General features: G+C 45.0%; 1 protein-coding gene and 1 long non-coding RNA gene across 2 annotated transcripts; both read left to right on the top strand.

Moving 5' to 3' along the window:
- Window positions 1-12,640: 12,640 nt before the first annotated feature.
- On the top strand, window positions 12,641-16,418 carry LOC116662027 (small integral membrane protein 10-like protein 2A). The gene is made up of 2 exons (XM_032475176.1): window positions 12,641-13,459; window positions 15,059-16,418. The coding sequence occupies exon 1, from the start codon at window positions 12,877-12,879 to the stop codon at window positions 13,111-13,113; it is 237 nt and encodes a 78-aa protein (XP_032331067.1). The 5' UTR covers window positions 12,641-12,876; the 3' UTR covers window positions 13,114-13,459; window positions 15,059-16,418.
- Window positions 16,419-16,549: 131 nt separating this feature from the next.
- Window positions 16,550-19,763, top strand: LOC116662028. Its single transcript, XR_004318007.1, has 4 exons — window positions 16,550-17,465; window positions 17,568-17,935; window positions 18,338-18,495; window positions 18,783-19,763. It is a non-coding gene; the product is annotated as an uncharacterized LOC116662028 (long non-coding RNA).
- The last annotated feature ends 210 nt before the right edge of the window (window positions 19,764-19,973 follow it).

The following is a 19,973-nucleotide window of genomic DNA, read 5'->3' as shown; positions in this document are numbered from 1 at the left end:
CTCCCCACCCCTACACCCACTCCACAGCGGGTTCAGTGGACAGCTCTAAGCAACAGCTTTCTGTTTACCATCGACATTGTGGAAAAGCCAAACTTCCACATCTACTTGGGCCTCAAAGCACGGGTTGCGCTCCGCTCTGCTTGGAAGCTGGAGCCAACTGTAACTTTATAGCAAAGCACTCATGGTCCTGAGAGACACTTTTAAACTGTGATCTGAAAAAAAAAAAATAAAAAAATAAAAAAAAATAAAGTGTGATCTGGAGATGAGGATGGCTAGGTGAGGAGGGTCAGGTGATACAGCACCACGCCAGAGTTTGGAATGCATCGCTACCAGTATTTGGGGAGGAGGGGACCATGCAGACAAGATCACATTAAGAATATTAAATGAGGATTTAGGTTGTATTCAATGAACCACTCATCAAAAATCTGTTTCTAAAACATTGTGTAGCTTTAAGAATCTCCATGTCCAGGTCACAGTTAGAGGCCGTGTATATGAGACTGTCTAGAACAGGATCCAAGTGTCTCCAATGTGCCCACAAAACTGTGAAAAAGTTTAGAGGCAGGGTATCCACAGCCGAAAGCCCACCAATAGATAATTTAGTGGATATTATTCCTTAAACTTGATGCTGGCCAGTTAAAGTCTCCCCATGGTATTGGGATCTAAGACAGAAATCTGAATCAGCCTCCGTTTTATTACCAGGATCCATCTTGCACTCCAGGATGCTGCCTAGGACCAGGGCTTTCCTTCTGCACTTCGAGCCCACACTCCTAGAGCCCTGCATTGCTCCCACATACCCACTGTCTGGCACAACCTAGGCCCTTTCTCCAGGAAGCACTGACCAGCCAAGTGCTCTGGATCCTAGGCGGTATCCTGTGGTAAAGAAGAGTAAAAGCATTTACCCATCCTTTCTGAAGCCCAGGCCCTACAGTTTCACTCCCCACCCCACCATCCTGCCCTTGTCATGGATGTCTTCCCAATCTGAGGTGATCCCAACTTCTCAGAGTCCCTCACCTCCAGTATCCTCCCCTGGACCACCTTAACTGCCCACTGTTCATTGGCCCCTGCAGATTAATCACTCAGAAACCTCATGAGCCTCTTATGTTCCTGGGATAAATCCCACTTGGTCACTGTTATGGACTGGATTGTGTTCCCCTAAAATTTATATGCTGAAATCCTAGCCCCCAGACCTCAGAGTGTGACTGAATTTGGAGATAGGGTTTGTAAAGGGGTAATTAGTTAAAATGAGGTCGTTAGAATGGGTACTAATTCAGTATCAATAGTGTTCTCATAAGAGGAAATTTTGACACGGAGGGAAGGCACAGGAAGAAAACTACCATCTACAAGCCAAGGAGAGAGGCCTTAGTAAAAATCAACCTTGCTGCCACCTTGATCTTGGACTTCTTAGCCTCTAGAATTGTGAGGAAAAAAATTTCTGTTGTTTAAGCCACCCAGTCTTGATACTTTGTTATGGCAGCCCTCGACAACTAATATTGCATGCAGTCTTTATAAGTTGCTGGATTGGTTTGAGGATTTTTGCTTCTATATTAATAAGGGATGTTGGTCTGTAGTTATTTTTTCTTGTGTTGTTTCTGTCTTGGTTTTATATCAAAGTAATACTCTTATAGACTGAGTTTGGAAGTATTCCCTCTTTTTTTGCTTTTTTGGAAGAGTCTGAGAAGGATTGGTATTCATTCTTCTTTAAATGATTGGTAGAATTTAACAGTGAATCAATCTAGACCTGAGCTTTTGTGTGTGTGTGTGTGTGTGTGTGTGAGTGAGAAATGTTTTACTTACTAATTCAATCTCTTTACTTGTATATAGGTCAATTCAGATTTTCTATTTCTTTTTTAATAAGGGTTTTGGGTTTTATTTTTAATTTTTTATAACAGCCTTATTGAGATATAATTTACATACAATATTATTGACCTATTTAAAGTATACAATTCAGTGTCTATCTCTTCTTCAGTTAGTTTTGATAGTTTTTGTCTTTCTGGGTCATCTAATTTATTAGCATACAGTTGTTCATGTCATTCTCTTGTAGTCCTTTTTATAGACAAGGATGTCCTCTCTATCATTCCTGATTTTAGCAATTTGAGTCTTCTCTCTTTTCCCTTCATCTACCTAAAGGTTTATCAATTTTCTTGATCATTTCAAAGAACCAACTTTTGGGTTCATTGATTTTCCCCATCGCTTTTCTATGCCTGAGTTCATTTATTTCTGCTCTGTTATTTATAATTTCTTTCTTTCTGCTTGCTTTGGGTTTAGGTCACTCTTCTTTTTCTAGTTTCTTAAGGTAGAAGGTTAGGTTATTGAAATGATATCTTTGTCCTTACTCTGCAATTTCTAAGTTGATTCTCACCTAATACTCTTTAGTTCCTCTCACAACCTGGGGTTGGCGACTTCATCTTGGGCCCCTTACACTGGGTCAGCTGCCAGGGTGCCCAGGCATACCACAGGTGCTCAGAGACACTGGCACTCTGAAAGTCTCCTATGAACATACATTGCCTTGAATTTGTCTTTCCATTCTTCATTATTTATTTGATGTCTCTCTTTCCTCCAGATACTGAATCTCATTTCTTTGTATCTCTTAGCAAGAGCCTGGGACTTTGCTGTAAGCCCTCACCAAGATTTATTGACTGACTGACTAACAAACTGACCCTTAATGCTATATGGTAACTGCCTATTCCTTGGCCATATCCCCCTTATTAGAAATTCAATGAAGGCAGGACCTTGTTTTCCTTGCTCCCTGAGTCGGTCAAGAATAGCCAGTTAAAGTGAAAACACTACAGGCATTTCAAAAAGGAAAGAATCTAATGCTAGAATTAGATGCTGACTGATCTGTTTTAGGTCTGAAGGAGCAAAGGTCAAGTGCTATGAGTACCACTAAGGAATCAGGACAGGGCAGAAAACTGTGCCAAAGCCAGAGAGCTTCCCTGATGCCCCAGAGCTGGAGACCAACAGGTGTGAGTGTGCAGTCCAAGAAAGCTGCAGGAACCTCCACCCCTTAAGCCTGCACCTAGTCTGCATCCCCTCTGGCCTCCACATCTTGCAGCAGTGCCTCTCAGAGTAGACTCTGATTGGAACCTTGCCTGCAAGTGCTTATGGGCATGAGAATAAGACCACATGCAAACAAAACCTAGAAGTATAGAAATAATGACTTTTTGCTTGAGTGAATGTGTGTGTGTGTGTGTGTGTGTGTGTGTGTGTGTGTGTGTGTGTGTGTGTCTGGTCTTATGGGCATGTAACATTTTAGGGATGGTCAATACCTGTCTTTTATACTCTGGCTCCCTTGATGGAGCCTAATGGTAATTTATCATGGAATAAATCACTTATTAATCACTATTACCATTTATTGAGTGCTTACATTGTTATGCCAGCAAGTTACTCTGCCAAATACTTTCCATTTATATGTTCACTTAATTAATATTTGTTGAGTGCTATGAGCCAGCTACTCTTCTGTGCACTTGGAATATATCAGTAAACAAAGAGACAAAAACTTTCTCATGGGTAGAGGAAGGGTAGATGATAAAAACAAAAAATAAGTAAAACATATGGTATGTTGGAAAGTAATAAGTGCTAGGGAAGAAATATATCAGTGCTGGGGAGGGACAGCGAGTTGTATTTTGGAATAAGGTAGTCAGTAAGTTTCATTAGGAAAATAATAGTTGAGCAAAGACTCGAAGGAAGTTAGGGAGTTAACAAGGTACATATTTGCAGTAAGAACTATCCAGAGTGAAACTCTGAAAGCATCCCTTTTATTAAGATCAAGATAAAGACAAAGGAAGCCCCTGAGAGTGAAAGTTTTAAGGAGGTTTATAATTTAACAAAAATCAGTACTACATTTGGAAAGAAAGATACAAAACTGTCATTCTTTACAGATGATAGGATTTTCTACTTAGAAAGCAAAAAGATATTAATTATTGGAATCAAAAAGAATTTAGCAAGGATGTTAGATGTAAAGTTAATGTAAAAACCAATTTTATTTCTACTGAACAGTCCAATAGAAAACTGGACAGAACATGTGAAAGAAGCAGTTCTTAGAGGAGGAAATCAAATTGCCAATAGACATTGAAAAGATATTCAAGTTTCATCAGTAACTGGAGAAATGCAGATTAAACCTGCAATGACATGCCAGTTCACATCTCAGATTGGCACAAATTTTAATCTGGTTATATCAAGAATAGGAGAGGATATGCTGGTACAACTCTTATCCACTGATGGAAGGCATGTCATTGCTGCAGACACTTTGGGAAACAAACTGGAATTAGCTGGTAAGTGTTGAAGATGCACACACATTTTGTCTCCGATTCCACTCCTCAGTGTGTACCATAGAGAAACCCTTGCACCTGTGCATTAGCGGACAAGTATAAGCACGTTTGCATCAGCGCTGTTTGTGCTAGCAAAGCACTAGAAATAACCCATATGTCTATCAACAACCCAGTCCCTAGAACAGTGCCTGGCACATAGTAGGCGCCCAATAACTCTAGGAAGAGGAGCTGCATAGTTACATAAACTATGAACCATTCATAAGATGGCATGTTATTTAGCCTTCTGCTCCAAGTGTGATCCAGCCCCACAGGGTTCATTCTTGCTTTCCTTCTTGCTTATCTGCATCTTCTTTTTCCAACAGTGGAGAGCCTGGCTTCCAACGTCTCATGCAGTTACTTTCATTTACCAAAATGGTACTTTGTATAGGTCTCATGCTATTTCTTACTTTTCATTATCTGCACATTGTCATGACCCACCTATGTTGCTGTGTGTACATCTAGTCTCTTATTTCCAACTACTGCCTACTAGTTCATCATGTGCATCCACTTATCTTACTGACCTGCATATCTTTTTGCAGAAAAAAAAATGTTACCTCCAAAAAGAGCTTAAGTAAAACCTCATCAACAGTCCCCAGGGAGAATCAACCTCAATGCCTTTGCAATTGCTGTTCCCTCAGCCTGGACTGCTATTCCTCTAGCTTTTCCATGGCTATTTCCTTCCCATAGTCCCTCGGATTTCAGTTCAAATGTAACCTTAGATTTGCTTTTCCTGACCAGATTCTAGGAAAATGTTCTCTTCTCCTTCTACCATGAAAAAGTCTATCACATACTCAAATACCACTGTATTCTTTTTATGTCCCTGGTCACTAGCTGAAGGATCTTATTTACTGATTTATTTACAAATGTATTGTCTGTCTCCTTCCACTTGAATACCAGCTTCTTTTTTTTATTTCATTCTTTTATTTTTTAACGCTCAAGACTCCATAAAATGCTGAATGTTTCCAGAAAATAGGGTTAGTCTCAAGGTTGTCACATATGGCTCCTTGGGTTGTGCGTCGCATGTCACATCTTATTCTGTTGTGACTGAATGGGCTTCCAGGAGAAAATTGCTAGAAGGGCTGCAGACATGATCCTTCAGGAACAGCTCTCAGAATCACACCTCCAAACCTGCCCATCTTGGAAGCTGCCTGTTCTGCCCCAATCAGGAAGGTGGAGAATCTGCTGGATTTGTTGCCTGGAACTTTCATGTCAGGGCAGGAAGCTGTTGCTTGCCACCACTACCACATCCACCTCTCAGCTCCCACGAAGCTAGTGGATGGTCACTGAGAAACTTCTACAGAAAAACCAACATCCATGATGGCACTTTCCAGCATAAAAAAGAATGTCAGCTTCCTGAGGGCAAGGATTTTGTTGTTATTGGTTCCTGCTGTGCTTCCAGCACCTAGAACAATGCTTGGCAGATAATCAGCGTGCCATAAATACTTGAGGAATAATTGAATGAGAGAAAGATAAATGCTGGGCAATTTGAGGTGACCTATGGAGATGGTATGGCTTCAAGTTGAGTCAGACCTAATCAGAATATTTCACTTTCCCACCTGTCCCTTTCTCAACAGAATTCGTCCTTACTCCTGATAATGTTATATAGCTGGCTGTAAACAGAAGGCATATTGCTCAGACGTGAGATCCAGTCATGACTCAGCTTATTCCTGGTTTTGGGATCTGCTCTCACAGCTCAGGCTGGGACAACAACTTGTAGGTGAAATCACCCAGTAACTTGGAGTTTCAGTGATATTGGTGATACTGATTAATTCCTTGGCGTAGATGAATTGCAGTCTGTAGTAAAATGATGTTCCTAAAGCTACAAAGGGTCTTTGGCTAACAATTATCTTACTAATGTTTACAGAAATATTTCTCTAAGCTTACAGCAGCATTGTTTTAGATGACATACCAGTAAGCATGGTATTCATTGTGATTTAGTGAATGGGAAAAATTTCCCAAACAGCAGAAAAGGAACATAAATCACTAATAGATGTATTAATATCCTGAAATTTCTCCTTCCACTCTTTGTCTTGTATGCCTAAATTTGGAAGGGTAGTTCATTTCTCTTTGTCTCTCTCTTTTTTTTTTTTTACCATAGTTTTAGTCCTACTAGGTATACAGTTTTTTTAGTTGAATTATAATTGATTTAAAATATTGTGTTAGTTTCAGATGTACAGCATAGTGATTCAGTTTTTAATTATTTTTGTAGATTATATTCCATTATAGGTTATTATAAGTTACTGGGTGTAATTCCATGTGCAATACAGTAAATTTTTGTTGCTTATCTATTTTATGTATAGTAGTTTGTATCTGTAGATCACGTATCACTAATTTGTCTCTCCCCATCTCCTGTTCCCCTTTGGTAACCTTAGGTTTTTCTATGTCTGTGAATCTGTTTCTGTTTTGTATATACATTCATTTGTATTATTTTCTAAATTCCACATATGAGTGATATCGTACAGTATTTGTCTTTCTCTGTCTGACTTTTGTCTGATATTGAGTTGTATGAACTGTTTGTTTATTTTGGATATTAACCCCTTGTTGTTCGCTTCATTTGTAAATATTTTCTCACATTCCATAGGTTTTCATTTCATTTTCTTAGTGGTTTTCTTTGCTGTGCAAAAGCTTTTAAGTTTGATTAGATCCCACTTGTATATTTTTCTCTTATTTTAAACTTTTGTCTTGGGAGAGTGATCTAAGAAAATATTACTAAGATTTATGTCAAAGAATGTTTTGCCCATGTTCTTTTCTAGGAGTTTTATGGTGTCTCATCTTACATTTAGATCTTTAAACCATTTTGAGTTTATTTTTGTATATGATGTGAGAGAATGTTCTAATTTCATTTTTTTACTGTAGCTGTCCAGCTTCACCAGCATCACTTGTTGAAATAACTCCATTGTATATATTGCTTCCTGTGTCATAGATTAAATGACTGTAGGTGTGTAATTGTCTGGACTCTCTATTCTGTTCCATTGATCTATGTGTCTATTTTTGTGCCAGTACCATGCTGTTTAGATTACTGTAGCTCTGTAGTATAGTCTGAAGTCTAGGAGGGTTATACCTCCAGCTTTTTAATTTGTTCTCAGAATTGCTTTGGTAATTCTGGATCGTTTGTGGTTCCATATAAATTTTAGAATTATTCTTTATAGTTCTGTGAAAAATGTCATGGGTATTTTGATAGGGATTGCACTAAATCTGTAGATTGCTTTGGGTTGTATGGCCTTTATAACAACATTGATTCTCCCAACCCAAGAGCACAGGAAATCTTTCCATTTCTTTGACTCATCTTCAATTTCCTTTACCAATGGTTTATAGTTTTCTATGTATAGGTATTTCACCTCCTTGGTTAAGTTTATTCCTAGTTGTTTTGTAAGGTGATTTTTTAAAAAAAAATGTTTAAACTTTATTTATTTATTTTACAATCATATTTTTATTTTTTGTTTATTTACAATATCATATTTTTTAAATTGAAGTATAGTTGATGTACAATATTATATGTTACAGACATATAATATAGTGATTCACAATTTTTAAAGGTTATACTCCATTTATAGTTATTATAAAAAAATTGGCTATATTCCCCATGGTGTACAATACATCCTTGTAGCTTATTTTATACCTGATAGTTTGTACCTTTTAATCCTCCACCTCCATCTTGCCCCTCCCTGTTTCCTCTCCCCACTAGTAACCACTAGTTCCTTCTCTACATCTGTGAGTCTGTTTCTTTTCTGTTTATATTCACTAGTTTGTTGTATTTTTTTAGATTCCACATGTAAGTGATATCTTACAGTATTTGTCTTTCTCTGTCTGACTTATTTCACTCAGCATAATGCCCTCCAAATCCAACCATGCTGTACATCAGAGACTAATACAACATTTTAAATCAACTGTACTTCAATAAAAAAGCAAACAAACAAACAAACAATCCATTTAAAATACGGGCAGAAGAACAAAACATTTTTCCAAAAGAGGAAATGCAGATGGCCAACAGGAACATGAAATGTCACTCAACATCATTAATATAAGGGAAATGCAAATCAAAATCACAATGGGCTATCACCTCACACCTGTCAGAATGGCCAGCATCAAAAAGAACACAAATAACAAATGTTGGCAAGGATGCAGAGAAAAGGGAATCCTTGTACACTGTTGGTGGAAATGCAAATTGATGCAGCCACTATGGAAAACAATATGGAGGTTTCTCAAAAACCTAAAAACAAAACTACCAAATGGCCCAGCAATTTCACTTCTGGGCATATAACCAAGGAAAACAATAAAGGGTTCCATTGTAGATGCATCATTTTTTTTAATTGAAGTCAAGTCAGTTTACAATGTTGTGTCAATTTCTGGTGTACAACATAATACTTCAGTTATACATATACATATATATATTCCTTTTCAAATTCTTTTTCATTATAGGTTACTACAAGATATTGAATATAGTTCCCTATACAATAGAAACTTGTTTTTTTTTTACCTGTTTTACATATAGTCATTGGTATCTGCAAATCTCAAACTCCCAATTTATCCCTTTCTACCCCCTTTCCCACCTGGTAACTATAAGTTTGTTTTCTATGTCTTTGAGTCTATTTCTGTTTTGTAAATAAGTTCATTTGTGTCATTTTTTAAGATTCCACATGTATGGTATTTTTCTTTGTATTTCTGGCTTACTTCACTGAGAATGACAATCTCTAGATTCATCCATGTTGCTGCGAATGGCATTATTTTATTCTTTTTTTTTTTTTTTTATCAATGAGTAGTATTCCATTGTACAAATATACCACAGTTTCTTTTTCCAGTCATCTGTCGATGGACATTTAGGTTGCTTCCATGTCTTGGTTATTGTAAACAGTGCTGCTATGAACATTAGACTGCATATATGTTTCTTTTTTTATTTTTTAAATATTTTTTATTGAGTTATAGTCATTTTACAATGTTGTGTCAAATTGTATATTTCTGAATTAGACTTCCCTCCAGATACATGTTCAGGAGTGGGATTGCTGGATCATATGGTAAATCTATTTTTAGTTTTTTGAGGAATCTCCATACTGTTTTCCATAATGGCTCCACTAAACCACATTCCCACCAACAGTGTAGGAGGGTTCCCATTTCTCTCCACCCTCTCCAGCATTTATCATTTGTGGACCTCTTAATGATGGCCACTCTGACTGGTGTGAGGTGATACCTCATTGTAGTTTTGGTTTGTAGTTCCCTGATAACTAGCAATATTGAGCATTTTTTTTCATGTGCTTATTGGCCATTTGTATGTATTCATTGGAGAATTGCTTGTTTAGGTCTTCTGCCCATTTTTGGATTGAGTTGTTTGTTTTTTGTTATTAAGTTGTTAGATGCATTATTTTAAGAGATATACTGACAAAGCGGAGTGTTTCCAGAGGAAGGTGAAGCATATGACAAAGAAAACTTGTCTCACTAAGAATGATTGAAAGAAAAGCTTGTTGTTTAAAGAAAAAATACTTAGTAAGGACACATGAGTGCTCGTTCAACCCCCTGAAGGTATAGCATACTACAGAAGGGTTAACCTGCTACTGTATTTTCCAAAATTTAGAATTTAGAACAATGGATTGAAACTGCCTTTGTCCAACATAAGGAATGTGCTTTCTTGAGAAGCAATAAATTTCCTGTCATTTTAATTGTCCTAGCACCAGCTGGAAATTGATCATCGGTCAGGGATGTTGTTAAAATAACTTCTCCATCATGGGAAACATTAAACTAAATGGCCTGAAAGATCCTTTCCAATTCCAGGATTCTGTGCTTCCAAGTTCAATTTCTAATACTTATTTTCATCATAAAATTATGTATAGTCCTTGGGGAAAATGTTTTGTTTATAGGAAGCATAAAATCATGCTCAAGAATAGTAAATCTTTAAAAGTACACAAGAAAATTTGAAGTGAATTTCCTGAAGACAGGATATACTTGGATCATGGTTTCTTTTTTTGTCCTTTAAACCACTCTGCCCATCTATCTTTTAATTGGTATACTTAGACCACTTACATTTGAAGTAATTATTGATATATTAGGACTTAAGTGTGACATTTTATTATGTTTTCTATTTGTTTATTATTTCTTGTTCCTGTTTCCCCTTTCTTGTCTTGAATATTCTTTAGGATTTCATTTTGATTCATCTATACTGTTTTTGATTATTTATTTATTTTCTTGATGGGGGAAGGTGATTAGGTTTATTTATTTATTCTTGGAGGAGGTACTGGGGATTGAATCCAGGACCTCATGCATGCTGTGCATGTGCTCTACCACTTGAGCTATACCCTTCTCCCTATAGTGTTTTGGAATATATGTCTTTGCATAGTTTTTTAGTGGTGATTCTAGGTATTACAATAAGCATATTAACTTACCATTGTCTACTGGCATCACCAATTTAAACCACTTCCAGTGAGGTATAGAAATCTTACTTCCATTTAGGTTTATTTAACATAAATGTCAAGTATTTCCTCTACATACGTTGAACACCACATCAGATGACATTATAATTTTTGCTTCAACAATCAAAATAATTTTTGAAACTCATGAGGAAGACAGTCTATTATTTTGCTCCTACTTTGATGCATTCCAATTGTTCTTTTTTCTTCTTAAAGTGCCATCTTCCCAAGTTTCATTTCCTTTCTGTTTAGGGAACTTTCTATAGCCATTCTTTAAGGGTAGGTCTGCTAATAAAAATTCTCTTAATTTTCTTTCATCTGAGAATGTCTTTATTTCCCTTCATTTCTAAAGGATGTATTCATAAATATAGAATTTGTGTCCGTGCGTATGGGTGGTAAACTGAACCACTGATTAGTCATGCTTTGTCCACCTCTTTCAGTGTCCTTGATGCTTCAGGTTTGCTTCTTTTTCCCTTGACCACATAAGTAGGACAATTGCCCAATCAATGTATATGAATCTGTTGGGTTTCTTAAAACAGTTACACGGATGCCATAGAGATGTTCAAGTGTAATGGTGACTAGGCATTTTGAAAAGGCCTTAATATGCAGGTCAGCCCTCCTTGTGAAACTGAGATGGGGTCATGGTGACTCCACATCTTGCAGCTTTTTAAAAGTTATGACCCTAGGGAAGCATGAGCATTTTCCTACTTCATTAAGTAATCTTGAAAACATGATCAAGTTTGGGTTGGATTTGGTTTAGAATAAAGATTAGATGAAACCACAAAAGGGCTTTTTAACCGCACCAGCAAGAAATGCCATGAACGAGGGCAAGGGAAAACCTAAGAGATTCTGTGCAGTATTTAGGCAAACAATGGATTAAGAGGAGTGTTTATAAAATACTATGGAGTATGAAGGAGTTCAGTACATGCCACCCCAAATTATGCCACTTTGGTGTATACTAATTATTTTGATCTGAAGGCATTTGAAAAACAGCATATGGAGGGAGAGGTTTTCTCTAAGATCCCCTTATCTGCCTAAAGATAGATCTTCTAAAATGAACTCATTTGTCATAAATTCCCTTCTTGGAAGTTTCACCAACCAGGGAAGATTGACTCTTAGAACAGGAGAGGAATTGGTAGTCAACATCACACGTAGATAAACTCCATCTTAAATTGTTATATCTCCCATCTATTCTTTTAAGGAGTCATTCATCTTTCTAAAAATCATTTACTCCCCCTTAAATTGCCTACATGTTCCCTCCTCTTCCCCTGTTAAAATGGTACATAAGATCTCAAATCTCACTGCCATTCTGGGTATTCTTTTTTTCCTTATGACGCCTCAGAGCAAGTAATATTAAAAATTAATAAATATGTGTACCCTTTCTCCTGATAATCTGTCTGTTGTCTGTTTTTTTCATTGACCTATAAAGTGTATATATATTGAATCTAAGAGGGTAGAGGGAAAGTCCTTCCCCCCCTACAGGTAAAAGGGAAAGACAATGTGGCAATTCAGAAATAAAGAAATACATAACATCAGCAAATATACCAGAAACGAAAAAAATACCCATGTGAGTTTGGTGAAACTTCATAGTGCAGAGTTACCAGAAAAAATGTGAATTAAAGAGAAGTACAACGGGTTGCTGTCCCGGTTTTCTGTGGAAACAGTGAGGGAAAAGGGATGGTGTGAATGGGCAGAACGTTCTGGGTGGGCCTTCTGTACAGGATCGACATCGAGGCCCAGACTCTCCCGCCTTCCACTTCACATCTCAAGGGCATTGCACAAAAGCGGTTTCTGGGGAGCAGCGCCTTCCAATGCGCACAAGCTCTCTGGCTTTCTTTTCAGTAGTCCTGGAGGAGGCGGGGCTTACAGGCGGGGCGTGTCGCGGGGCTGAGTCTACAGCAGCAACTCTCTTGCGGCCCGGCAAGAGGCGTGGCCAAGTTAGGGGCGGGGGCTACGCCATAGGCCGCCACTATGGGAGCCGGCGAGAGGGCGGAGCTGTCCGCGGGCTGAGGCGGGGCAGTGGCTGTGGCTGCGGCTACAACCAGAGCCCAGCCCGGGAGGAGAGACCGAGGGCGGGGCAAGAGGGCGGCTGGCGGGCAGTTCCAGGCCCGGGGTCCACCTGCCCGGCCGCTCTCCCACCGATCGGTCGGCGGAGCTTGCGCGGGCCCGGGCCCATGGCGGCGTCGGCGGCCCTGTCTGCGGCTGCAGCGGCGGCGGCCCTGTCCGGGCTGGCGGTGCGGCTGTCGCGCTCAGCTGCAGCCCGCGGCTCGTACGGCGCCTTCTGCAAGGGGCTCACGCGCACGCTGCTCACCTTCTTCGACTTGGCCTGGCGGCTGCGCATGAACTTCCCCTACTTCTACGTCGTGGCCTCCGTGATGCTCAACGTCCGCCTGCAGGTGCGGATCGAGTGAGCACCCGCGGCCACCTCCGGGCCGCGACGAGAGAGACGCCGGCATGAACGACCACGGGGTCCGGGGCCGGCGGGACGCAGCAGGGGAACGAGGAGGGGTGGCCTGGATTACCGGGCCCTAGACCTCAGCGGAGGACAGGGCCACCGAGCCCCGAGCCACGGCTCCGGCCACCCACGTCGCGGCCGGTGACAGACTGCACAGAAACTGGCAAGAACGGGACCGTTCCGTCGAGCTCCAGAAAATTATTTGAGTGCAGCCGACCTGTTGCCTCACCTTGGCCGAAGGCGGGGAGCAGAAGGAAGAAATTCTGCTGCAGGAATGTGAATGACTGGCCCTGACCGAAAAGGTAGGAGGCCAAAGGTTGGATTTGCAGGCTGGAGGGAGGTGGTTGCCATGACATCTAGACGTCCAGGCCCCTTGGTGGTTTGGGGGAGATGTGGAAGGGACCTGAGGAAGCCAACCCAGAAAGCTTCCAAGCCGAGAGCTGGAGAGGCAGGGCAGCTGCAGGTCTCTGGACTCACTTGTCCGGTTTCCAAGATGGGGTGAGGGGCGGCGGCCTCCACATCTCGGAGGGTCAGCAGTTCACCTGCGGAGGCCCTGGCGTCCCCACCTGCCCATGGCCCCAGTGGTGTCACTTGAACACTAGGTCCGGGGAAGGCCCTAGAGTAGAAAAGATGCTGCCACCCTTCCCCTCCACCCCTGGGAGGCAGCCTGGAAGGATGGTTGTGTTCTGGGCCAAACCCCAGGTCTGTCTCCTCAGCCCTTCTCAAAACCGCCTCCTGCTGGGTCTCTGCTTCTGCTGTTCCTGTTGCTCCCCTCCCCGCTCTCCGAGGGCTTCCTCCAAAGCTCTGCATCTAGGGACAAGGAAGAGTGGGAAAGACACGCTCCTCCCTGTTCCTCCCACCGTCTTCCTCTTCTGCCATCTCAGCCACGCTCCCTCCAGCTCCTGCCGGTGCCCTCCGGGTGCCACAGAAGCGGTCCTCCAGCCCTGACAGCCTCCAGCAGCTCCCTTGTCCCAAGGATTTGGGAAAATGGGGATCTCCCTGAGTGGAGGGCAGCTCTCAGTCTGCGGAGGGAGAGCAGGTGGAGAAGGGGCTTGCAGAGGAGGTGACGCTTGGAGAGACAGGGACCTCTTTGGGTGAGGAGGCAACTCTCAAATCCCCATCTCTTTCTTTCAGGAACTGGTGTTTGTAGGAGGTGACCCACCCCTTCTCTGGTCTTGTCAAGAGAGTCAGATCCCTGCCCTGGGCACCCCTGGTCCTAGAGCTGCCTGGGTAGCAGCCTAGAGAAGGGACTGACCCAGGAGAAGAGGAAAGGCCTTCCAGGCAGAGACCCCAAGTGGGGTGGCCCAGTGGTCCAGTCCTGGCATGGGGAAGGAAGGAGGGACTTAGTGACACACACTCTGGGGAGTTCTGTTCTCCCCACGTACTGACTGGGGAAACGGCTCTGGGAGGGAAGAGCTCTGCCTTTGTGACACATGTAAGAAGTGGGGGAGCTGCATCTGCCTCTAGGCCTGCACCCCCACACACACACCAGTCTTCTGGAAGTGGGGTTGGGGCGGGGAGCAAGGATCCCAGGGGACCCAGAGAGAGCGGGGCCCACAGAAGAGAATGTGGCGAACTAGCTTTCATTAGGGTGTACGGGAGGCCACCGGGAAGGCCAGGGGACAGTCTGAGCTGAGGTGGGCATGGGAGAGATGAGTCCCAGGACCCCTTCGGGTGCTGGGGTCCTCGCCCACAGAGCCTGGCCTCCCCACCACACCCCACCCCAAGCTTGACCAAGGGCTCCTCAGTGAGGAGGGGCACAGGCCTCTCAGTTTGGGTGGTGGGGTGGGGAGGGAGGGGCTGTTGGGTGGCTCCTGGGATCATGGTGTCACCAGGAGAGGAAGGGTAACCTGGGTGGGATGGGCTGAGACCCAAGCGTGACCCCATCTTTCTATCCCCAGGGCAGCCCCCATGCTGAGGATCACACAAGAGAGTCTCCTCTGGATGGGCTTGGATTGGTCGTGGCTGCGCGACTGACTGCGGACTAGGAGCAGGGCAGAGGGGAGCCAGGAGAGACGCTCACTCGTGCCTACCCAGTCCCACAACTGCTCTGGCAACTGCTTGCTCCTGGTCCACGTACCTAGTGTTCCTGGGACTGAGAATCACGGCAGCCTGGTGGGCCCTGGGGACAGAGTGGCCGATCCTCCCACCATCTGCCCTCCTCAGCTGCCCAGCTGGAGCACAGGTCCTGGGTGAAGATCTCTGCCTGCCCCTCCCTGGGGCCTGAGGCTGGTTGGAGACCACCACGTGACCCCTGCGGATTCCACAGATGGGTCCTGATGGCTTCCTTCCTTGTGCCAAGTGGCCTGGGAGCCCCTGGTCCTGGTGTCCCCTCCTCCACCCCAACCCTGTCCCCCCAGGACCACTTCTGGGAGCTCACTAGCCAGCTGACTCCATCCATGGATATCCACGGACAGCCTCTGAGAGACTGACATGGGGCTACGTGGGAGGAGAGGGGCAGGGGATGAGAAACCTTGGGAATGATACACAGATGTGCCCCTTTTAAGCCCAGGTCTCACCCTCTGGGAGACTCGATCCCCAGCTCCAGCCTCTTCCTGGGCCAGCCAGGCAGGGAGGAGGAGGCTAAGAATGGCATGGGAGAGGCTCTTCACTGACCGTGTGTGAGAGAGTGGGTGTGAGTGTGAGTGTGCCCGCGCACACACTAGTGGCTGGGCATTGCTGCGGGAATGGAGCCATTGAGCAGGGTGAGCTGCGCTGGGTGCCCTGTCCTTCCTGCGGAGCTGCCTGGGGCCCAGGAGGCCACTTCTCAACAGAGAGAAAGCATGCTGGAGCCTCAGGGGCCCCTGGCCTCGGAGCCCCTGCCCCTGCAGAGCGGCCGCACCCCGTGGGAGGGGCAGGGGAGGTCCACGGGGGCCCTGGCTGGGGCTGTCTGGGCTCCAAGGGACTGTCCCAGGAAGGTGAGAGTTCCTGTCCCTGCTTTGCTTACCGTTTGGCCTTGAGTCATTAGCTGCTTCTGCTTTCCCGCCTCTTCCTTGTGCCCCCACTGGGCCCTTGCTGCTTGACGGGCCCTCCATGCACTTTATTTATTTGTAGTCTGTTTTTTAGGCAGTGAAGCTTCTACAAAATCAGAGACACTGACTTGAATAAGATGACATTCACTTTTCTGTGATTAACTGTGCACCGGTCAGCACAGTCAGGGCAGAGAAATGTTCTTGTTTCAGGTGTTGTCAAATCTTGTTGTCTGTCTAAGTTAAGAAAAGAGTCCTTTGAGTTCAATACAATAAAATAAACACTGGAGGCCTCCTGTTTCCGGTTTGGCGCAGCCTTGGAGGAGAGAGGGGCCAGTGGGGATAGCGGCCCACCCTGGTGGCCAGGAGCTGGGGGAGGGGAGCCCCCTGAGGGCTGTGAGGGGGCGGGGCTGTGACAGGGGACTGGGGCCTGGTCAGAGGAGGCTCTGAGACTGGGCTTGACCTGGACCTCTGCCCCCATCAGGAGAAGTCGGCAGCACAGGCCTGGCCCAAGAGGTGGCAGGTTGTCCCAGTTTGTTCCAGTCACAGCCTTTATTTGAATCACCTAACACCTAAGTCTTTCCTTCATTTTAGAGCCTGGTGTTAGAGAGCGCTTAATTCAGTTGAACCCCGAGGTGGGCTGGAGGAGGTGACATGGAATGGACTGTCTGCAGATCATTTTGTGTCACCCAGAAGCCTGTCTGCAGGAGCAGGTGACAAGGTCCCCATCCCTCCTTGCCAGCGGGTGGTGCTGAGTCTTGGAGATGAGCCTTCCCTTCCCTGATCTTAGGCCCTGGCTGCCCAGTCAGATGTCGGGCTGGGGCTCCGAGAGGGTGCAGGGGGGAGCTGGGCCAGCACGGGAATGCAGCTCCCGCAGCAGAGGAAGGCAAGCGGGGAGGACACAGAGGAGGCATCCTGAGGACACGGGGTGTGGTGACACCCTGGGGTGCAACCTAGGGTAAAGGGCCCTGGGGCACTCCTCACCTGTCACCAAGAGCTCCCCAGGGGTCAAAACACCTTGACAAGAGGGCCCCTTCCAACATCTGTCACCACAGGAAGGAGGGGTGGACCCCAGTCCCAGCCAGTGCCCTGAGTTCCCACCTCCATTGTCCAGATGGTTCTGTACAGTCCCTGCTGGTCCCATATCCACTTCAGGGACCAGTAGCCTGGAACAAGCAGATGGGAAAGGATGAAACAGCGCCCAAGGGTGAGACACTGATGAGAGAGGACCCCGTCCTCACTAGGGAGGAAGGCAGGCTGGCTCATCACGCTCTGGTCCAGAACAGCGCCTGGGAGACCAAAGACCTGCGCCCTGAGCCCAGCTCCTCCGCTGACCATGGTGGGGCGCCAGGCCAGCCACGGGCACTGGTGCATTCTCGGGAAGGAGCCTTCAGGGTGGTGTGGGCCTTCAGTGATGATGTTTATTCCACACGTGTCTCAGGTCGCAGCTGGAGCAGCACTGTCACCATGAGGAAAGGAAACCATGTGAAGGGAAGTGACAGGTGATGAAGCCTTAGGAGCTGTGGCACCTGCTGGGTGCTTTGCTTCCCTAACTTCATAATCCCCACCTACGGCCACCTGTTGGAGGAGGTCACCGAGAGGATGTCACCACAGGCTGTCCCGCGAGCTGGCCCCGGGAAGTCAGAGGGTCCTCACCCTCTCCTGTTCTTGGGATACACGGTCCACCCACTGTTCCCACAGCTGGAGCTGTTTCAAAGACGCAGCCTTGAGAGAATGAGAGAGGATCTGGCCTGAATATGTGACTGAATCCCGGGAAGGTCTCTGTGCAGACTTTTGAGACTCTGGCAGGTGGGTGAGGAGATCTACTTGTCTCGTGCGCCCAAGACAAGCCTTGTCTGTAAGTTCCCTGCTTATTAACCTGGTCCGCCTCCCAGTCTGGAGTTGTCTCCCCTTGCCCTCCGTGTAAGGGCCAGTTTGCAAACTAACACTACCATTATCCCCATTTTTCGGAGACACTGAGGCTTGGAGCCCAGTGTGAACTAGAACCCCCAGCAGAAGCTCTTTTCCTGAGGCCCCTGTGCCCCCTGCCACGCGGGGAATGGGGCTGGAGGGGTGATGGAAGGGCGGAGGCTGAAGATGACCCTGGGCTTTCTGAGCAGGGGCCAGGGACAGGTAGGAACCCGAGGGCTTGGAGGCAGAGCTGGGGGCCCTCAACGTGGTGGCCCCACCCATCACCTCCCACCGCTGCAGGCTGACTGCGCTCCAGGCAGCGGAGTCCTGGCGGGGAGGGCGGAAGAGCGGCCGGGAGGGCGGTTCCAGGAGCGCTGGGGCCAATAGCGTCAGAGCCCGAGAAACAGAAGCCGCGATGAGCCCCGCCCACCCACCCCAAGGGGCACCGCTGAGCTTGGGTGAGCTTTCACTTTTGTGTGTCTTTTATATGTGGGAAAAGAGGAGCAGATGACTTTTTTCACTCTCTGGCCTGAATTCTTCCTGCTTAGCTTACTGTGTGGTTAAGTCAGTTTCTGCTTCCAAAGCCGCACGGTATCGCTCTTAGGAAGGTTTCATCATGTACTTCGCAGTGTCTTTTGGTTGTTTTCCTTTGTTGTTGTTTCTTCAAGGGGTGAGTTTCGGGCTGTTGTTGGGTTCTGTTTGCTTTTGTTGCCTTAATTTGTTTGTTTGTTTGTTTTTATCAAAGATGCGGGACCGATGTCATTATGGATAAACGCTGTGGTGCAGTCACGATCGGTTTCTTACCCTGTACTCCTGCAGGTGGACCCAAGTGTGTGCAGGCCTTAGGGGTCTGACACCCTCCAGAACGCTGGTGCCAAATCCTCTACTCACTCCACTCAAGGATGAGAGTGTTTTCAGAAAAGGGTGTCAACTTTGGGTCACAACACATGTTTTAAAATTTGTTCCTGCTTTTCGTTGCCTCAGGGTGGGTGCATGTCTCTCCCCTCAAGATTAGTGTAATCTTTCATTTAAACCAACATCTCCCTAAAACCCTTCCTTCCCCGTCATCCCCAGTTCACGGCTAGAGGTAAATCCAGTCTCCAGGTGTCCTGGGGAAAGACAGGCCTGGCTCCTTTTCTTTTGCTGCTCCCCTTTACCAGAGTGAATCTCATGACAGGTTTTAAATCTCTCAGTTGGATAAGCCAAATAGTTTATTTTGATATTTTATTTTGCATGCACGTCAAGATTAAAATGTTCCATGTGTCCATTGGCTATTTGTACTTCTCTTTTCAACTGCAGGGGATAATTTTATATTGAGGTATAATTAACATATAAATTGTATACGTTTAAGGTGTACATATCTTGGTTTTATATATTTATGTATTGCACTTTGATTACCACCGTAGTGTTAGCTAACACCTCTGTCATATTGCATAATTATCATTTCCTTTTTGTGGTGAGAACAATTAAGATCTAGTCTCATAGCAGCTTGGAAGTTTATAATGCAGTATTGTTGATTATCATCACTGTGCTCTGCATTACGCCTCTCCGGAACTTATTCGTCTACCGGTTGCGAGTTGATATCCTTCAATAACCTCTCCCCAGTTCCTCCACCTCCCAGCCCCTGCTAACTGTCATTCTACTGTCTGTTTTTATGAGTTTGGCTTTTTTAGGTTCCACATTATGTGTGATCACACTGTATTTGCCTTTCTCTGTTTTTCTTATCTCACTTAGCGTAACACCCTCAAGGTCCATCCATGTTGTCACAAGTGGAAGGGTTTCCTTCTCTTTCATGGCTGAATAATATTCCTCTGTGTGTGTCTGTGTGCATGTGCACGTGCGTGTGTGTGTCTTTGTCCATTCATCCAGTGATGGGTACCAGTGGTATAAGGTTGCTTCCATGTCTTGGCTCTTGTGAATAATGCTGCAATAAACA

Source organism: Camelus ferus, chromosome X (genome assembly GCF_009834535.1).
Source record: "Camelus ferus isolate YT-003-E chromosome X, BCGSAC_Cfer_1.0, whole genome shotgun sequence".
NCBI lineage: Eukaryota > Metazoa > Chordata > Mammalia > Artiodactyla > Camelidae > Camelus > Camelus ferus.
The sequence above is the reverse complement of the archived record's forward strand: the minus strand, read 5'-3'. Positions and strand labels throughout refer to the sequence as shown.

Bases quoted from the DNA above. Each gene is read 5' to 3' on its own strand.
- LOC116662027 (XM_032475176.1), top strand. From the start codon at position 12,877: ATGGCGGCGTCGGCGGCCCTGTCTGCGGCTGCAGCGGCGGCGGCCCTG.